Here is a 6,617-nt window from a genome sequence, read left to right on the forward strand (position 1 = left end):
CCCTGAACAAAGGGAGGCAGTTTGTTTTATACCATCTCTCACAAGGAAGGACAAACACTATGGACTATATAATTTATCATGGTGGGCAGGCACAGTAAAACAAATTGGATTTTTTCTTTGGAATGTAAGCTAGTAAACTGGGTTTGACAGGCTTGATTCACACCCAGTCCTTTGGGAGTAATGGAAAGAAGGGGGCAGGTTCTCTTTGGTCTGAGCAGCTCCCAATTGAGCCACACGCATTGCCAGTATCTAAGACTTTGTTTGATAATGGCTAAGCAGCTCCTGGCTGCATTGACTGTCAGTAATAGCAAAGTCCTTCCAATGAAGGCTTGAAGGACATGGGGACAGATTCAATCCACAGAGTGAAGAAGCCAGGGACCTTGGCTGAACTTGCCACACCTTTCCATCTTTTTTTCACCAAATCCTCATTATTTTTCACAAGTCACATTAAACATGCTTCCTCCAAAATGTGACCGAACAAGTCTGAGACTTTTCCTGTTCATTTTATACTTTATGCACAGAATGGTGAACAGGGAAAAATTAAATCAGTTACGTAAGAGTCAGCAAGATGATTATCACAGACTTTAGTGAGGGTCATTTGCTTTAACAGTAGTATCTTACGAAGCATTTTTAATTAGTGCCAGGTGGTTTCTACGTGTTGCAGACTGAATCTCCTGACAGAAATACACACATGTCAATTTCAGAAAATCCCTTAAGGATTAAATGGAAAACAAACTTTGCACTCTACAGTCACTGACCTATTAGTAGTCTCCAAGATTTTCATTCTTTTAATCCCAAATGTTTTAGAGACCAAGATTTATATTCAGAAATTCTATTCATCCTAACACCATAAGGCAAGTAACAAGTTGTTACAAATCCTTCTCACAGAAACCCAGGTAAGAAAAATATTTTTACTATTAAATTTGGCACCTCTAAATATTTATTTCTCAAAATTTGTTATCTTCATTGTTCTTAGATTTCAACTCATTAATCTTTCTAGTTTTTTTCTAAATTGAAGACTGTGAAAAGCCAGGACAAGATACAATAATGTAATTCATCCTGACTTTTTCTGATTATAGGGTACGATTTCAAAACAGACAGGTAAGGTCACAAAGTAATTCAATTAAATACTTCAGGTTTGTTGTTGTTATTAGGTGCCATTGAGTCAGTTCTAAGTCATAGCAACCCCATGTACAACAGAACAAAACACTGCCTGGTCCTGTGCCATTCTCAAAATTGTTGCTATGTTTGAGCCCATTGTTGCAGCCCCGTGAATTTGAAGTTATTTCTAATTTAGCTGAATAATTAGATGGTTCATATTTAATACTTTTAAATAAATAAAATGTTTAGTGAGTTCCTTTTGATGTTTTTGGAAAAATTGATTTCAATATTGTGGAAAAATAAATCCATTTTGACCATAGAATTTTTATGATTAGTATCTTCAGTTGAAATGTTCTACTATCACTAGATAATGAGATAACTTTGTAAAGCAAAACAAAATTTGTTCTAAAAAATCCTAAGACTATTTAAAAGGTTTTAGAAAACTAAAGTATAAAGGCAAGCTTACTTTATTTTATTAATTATAAGCTATTGTGATAGAAAATTCTATAATTTTCCAAGGAAACAAATATAGTAGACAAGATTTCACAACATGATTGATGTAATTAGTGTCATTAAATTGTATACTTGAAAAATCTTCAATTGGCAAGTATTGTGTTACATATGGAGCCCTGGTGCTACAGTGGATAAGAGCTTGGCTGTTACCCAAAAAGGTCAGCAGTTCAAATCCACCAGCTGCTACTTGGATACTCGATGGGGCAGTTCTACTCTGTCCGAAAGGGTTGCTGTGAGTTGGAATCAACTCAACAGCAGTGAGTTTTGTTTTTTTCATTTAGTGTTACATATACATTTATAACAATTTTTAAAAAGTCAATTCAAGCAATAGAAAGATACCTAACTTTTTTGAAATAGATTTTGAATAATGTCCTTTGTAGGTTCTTCTTCAAAGTTAATAATCTCAATTTGCAGAGGCCACAGCGGTCACTTAGCATCATTGGTAGGATACTGAAAACAAGATCACTTGTCCCAGGTGATCAGGGTGGAGCTAAGATTTGAATCAGTTCTGCCTTTTTATGAGAACATTTTACAGCTCCCTTCACAGAAGTATCAAAGTGTTTGCAATCTAGTAAACAAATTGTGCATACACATATAATAAACTCAATGGAGATTAAACATGAGAAACTCTGGATTATGCTGGGTATATAACATATGCTTAAGGTTCAGAAAATGGAGATCAGTGTGGTCTGGGTTTTTTAGTTAAAACTTTATTAAGTAGCATTATATGTAAATTACGCCTTAACTAAAACATTGAAAGGATATAGATATTTGTTCAAAGTGTCAAATATCTACATTTGAAATAATGATTTGTAAGAGATAATGGCGTGGGTAGAGTCAGTATTTACGGAAATGAGTTTTGAGCTAGAAGTGAGGGATGAGGGAGTTAAACAATGGGTAGACAGAGTAAGAAAGCCTGAAGATGCATTGGTGAATGTGGGAAATAAGGATCGAGGTGGATCAGGTTACAGAGAAACTTATATGTCATCCTAAAGAATTAGAATTTATCTTAGAGACACAAATATTAAAGTCTTCCTGGCAGCAGAGTGTTGCATCTGGCAATACATGAAGTGATAACCACTGAACTTCAACAAAGATAAGTAGATCTGGAAATGACCAGGAGAATGTGACCTGAAATAAGTAATCAAATAATAGAAAGTTTCTGTCTGACAAGTGTCTCTACAGAACAAACTGGAGAGGATACAAAATGGATGTTTAACAATTCTTATAATATTATCAGAATTATTACAGTATGATCACCAAATCTCAGAATATTAGAATGACTGGAGATCTTTAAGGCTGCAAATGCAAAGTATCCAGATAAAGAAGAAAAATATTGATATTGCATTTAAAACTAGTCTCAGAAAATTTGCTCCATCATAGCAAAATGGATTAATAGAAATATGAAGATGGTATACATCAATTAACTTATTAAGAAAATTGATGAAATTTTACTTCTCTAGTTTTCCAAAGTAACTTTTTTTAAATAGATAACTCCTTTACACTTAGTGACCTTTGTGCACCTTCTAAATTATAAATTTATTACACAGGTAGTACCCTATTTTAAAACATTCATTCCACTGGAATAGTATATTAAAAAAATATTTCCTCAATGGAGAAAAATATACATAATTTATACTGGAAAATGGACCTTAAGTACACTTTAAGAATCATCAGTACAAAAATTGACATTGCAATATTTGAGAACATTAGATCCAGGGTACTCTATTTGTTCACTGTTTTGTATAAATTCATAAACACAGATCTTTTCACGGCAAGCATATTCCTGGAATTATCAAAATATTCTTGTGAATCTTCAACTTCAGTGCTTGAAGTCATATAAGATGACACTTTAGAGGAACTAATGTTTCCTAGAAGTATGTGTGCCTGCATTTCAGAGACAGGAGGGAAAGCTTGAGGAAGTGGCCCTACCCCCAGTTGTTGTTGAGAAATTCAAAGGGAAAATTAAACACACTCTAAATTAGAATCCTATCTCTCCATATTTTTGATCTCAACAGAGAAAGTAGAGATGAAAAAGGACAATCAATCCATGACAAATGAGTTTATCCTCATAGGATTTATGGATCACCCAGACTTGAAGACCCTTCTATTTGTGGTGTTCTTTGCTATTTATTTGATCACCATGGTGGGGAATCTTGGTTTCGTGGCACTGATTTTCATGGAACGCCGTCTCCACACACCCATGTACATCTTTCTGGGCAACCTGGCTCTGATGGATTCCTGCTGTTCCTGTGCCATTACCCCCAAGATGTTAGAAGACTTCTTTTCTGAGGACAGAATGATTTCCCTCTATGAATGCATGGCACAATTTTATTTTCTCTGCCTTGCTGAAACTGCAGACTGCTTTCTCCTGGCAGCAATGGCCTATGATCGCTATGTGGCAATATGTAGCCCACTGCAGTACCACACCATGATGTCAAAGAAACTCTGCATTCAGATGATCACAGGGGCCTACACAACTGGGAACCTGCACTCCCTTATTCATGTAGTACTTCTATTAAGGTTAACCTTTTGTGGATCTCATCAAATCAATCACTTTTTTTGCGATGTTCTTCCATTATACAGACTCTCCTGTGTTGACCCATATATCAATGAACTAATGATACTTATTTTTGCAGGGTCCGTTCAAATCTCCACTATTACCATAGTCCTTATCTCTTATCTTTGCATCCTTTTCACTATTTTCAAAATGAAATCCAAAGAGGGAAGAAGCAAAGCTTTGTCTACTTGTGCGTCTCACTTTCTCTCTGTCTCAATATTCTATGGTTCTTTTCTCTTTGTGTACATTCGGCCAAGTTCAGTTAAAGAAGGAGATAAAGATATGCCAGTTGCTGTTTTTTATACTCTAGTTATTCCTTTATTAAATCCTTTTATCTACAGTCTAAGAAATAAAGAAGTAATAAACATTTATGAAAAGAATCATGAAAAGAAAACCTCATAACATTATGAAATAAATATCATTCCCTCTTACAAACTGATTTTAATGAGATAAAGTTTTTTCAAAATCAAGGATACTGAGAAATGGAAAATTGGACACTTTGTGTATCATATATTAAATCACTAAGCCATGATGATTTTTAAGTCAAATAATGTATAAATGGCTAAATAAGGTCATGAAGGAAGGATTCTGCAAAAATGTATTTCAAAATCTAAACTACAAGTGTCTCTAGGAGTGACTTAAGTGACTACACCTAAGGTCACAAATTGCATCAGAGTGGAATTAGCTACAATTTTCAACATATCCAACAAATTCTACGAAGAAAAGTCGGCATATAAAGATAGCCTCTGATCAGCATTGTTGGCAAATATATGGAGTCCCTAAACATAGTCTTACAAATTCGCATGCATTTCAAGTTCTCTTATATTAATGACTTAAGCCAACTGTCTATCAGAAGTAAACTAATCATTTGAATTTGATTCTCAACTTTCTTTGAGTTGTTCAAGAGTTTATGTTTGAATATGGATTTATATAGAATATGTATTCTCAAATCAAGAACATCTTTATCTCTAGTGCAAGTCATTAAGCTCTCTGAAATAGAGTGTTTGTATAATGGTAATTTATTAATCTTTAGATGAAAATATTGCTATTTATAGTGAAAATCTTATGGATTTGAATGTTTTCCCAGTTTGATATTTGTCCATGATTCATGACAGAGCAATTCCTGAATATATCAATTAATTCAAGGATTTTCTCCCAAGATTGCATTGTTTGTCTTGTTTGTTATTAGGAATATCACTAATCTGCACTAATTCCAATGTAAATTATTGATATATTATGAGCATTAACAGAAAGCTGGAAATGCTGTTCAGCAAAAATAGTGAAAATCCTAAAAAACTGAGCAATATCAACAAAAAAGTTTATTGATCAGTTAAATGTGCAAATATGAAAGAAAAAAAAATGGTTACATGAGAACCCACCCTCTTCTAGACACAAAACTACACCCTTCAGATTTATTACCTTTCTATGATTTAGGCATTATTTTTCACGCTTTTCCAGAGTAAAACACTCATATGTTGAAATATTAAGTACTTTGCCCAGGTTCCTGCAGGCATCCAGGGTGGAGTTAGGCTTTGAATCAATGATGCTTTTTCCCCATACTGGTTTACAGCTCATTTCACAGAAACTTGTCACAGTTAATCTCAAAATGCTTAAAATCTAATAAGAAAATTGGACATAAACATGGGAGGGGAGAAAGCAATGTAGAGTATACACAAGGAATTTTAGGTTGTGTACACAGCATGTACTCGGGAATGCAGAAAATGGAGATTGCTGTAGCCTGGGCATTTAGTCATTAAGTAGCATCAGAAATAACAGATGTTTAAAGGGTGTGGGAAAAAATTGATATGGTGAAAAAGTAGGAATAAAACCATGAACAGAACCAATGTCTATGGAAATGAGTGTGACAACGGTGGTAGGGAATGAGGAAGGTGAAGGAAGAGTGTAGAAACTTGCAGAGCTATTGGTGAAAGCATTTGGAGAGTATGAAAATAAACGTGAAAGTAGATACATTTACTGAGAATTTTAAATGCCACATTAGGGAATCTGAATTTATTTTAGAGACATCAAACATTGATGTCTTCCTGGTAGCAGAGTGCATTTGTCCCTTGGTATCTGCAGGGGATTGGTTCCAGGACCCCCGTGGTCATCAAAATCTGAGAATGCTAAATCTCTTATATAAAATGGCATAGTATTTGCATGTAACCTACACACATCCTTCAGTATACTTTAAATCATCTCTAGATTACTTATAATACCTAAAACACTGTAAATGCTATGTAAATTCTTGTTAATACTTACACTTAATAATGCTTTCTGTTTTTGTAAGCACATCATCCAGAACCAGAGAAAGCATTTTTGCCATTGTAGGGACAGCACTTCCAGCAACCCTTGAACAAATTTTGGCTTCTTTCTGATTTATTGTGTGAATGCTCATTTCTTTCTTACTAATGTTATGGCCTGCTGCAGCAAGTGATGGGCCATT

At 34.4% G+C, this 6,617-nt stretch overlaps 1 protein-coding gene across 1 annotated transcript; it reads left to right on the top strand.

Moving 5' to 3' along the window:
- Positions 1-3,643: 3,643 nt before the first annotated feature.
- On the top strand, positions 3,644-4,576 carry LOC126061560 (olfactory receptor 5K1-like). Its single transcript, XM_049858146.1, has one exon. The coding sequence runs from the start codon at positions 3,644-3,646 to the stop codon at positions 4,574-4,576; it is 933 nt and encodes a 310-aa protein (XP_049714103.1).
- Positions 4,577-6,617: the final 2,041 nt, after the last annotated feature.

This window comes from Elephas maximus, chromosome 18 (genome assembly GCF_024166365.1).
Source record: "Elephas maximus indicus isolate mEleMax1 chromosome 18, mEleMax1 primary haplotype, whole genome shotgun sequence".
Lineage (NCBI taxonomy): Eukaryota > Metazoa > Chordata > Mammalia > Proboscidea > Elephantidae > Elephas > Elephas maximus.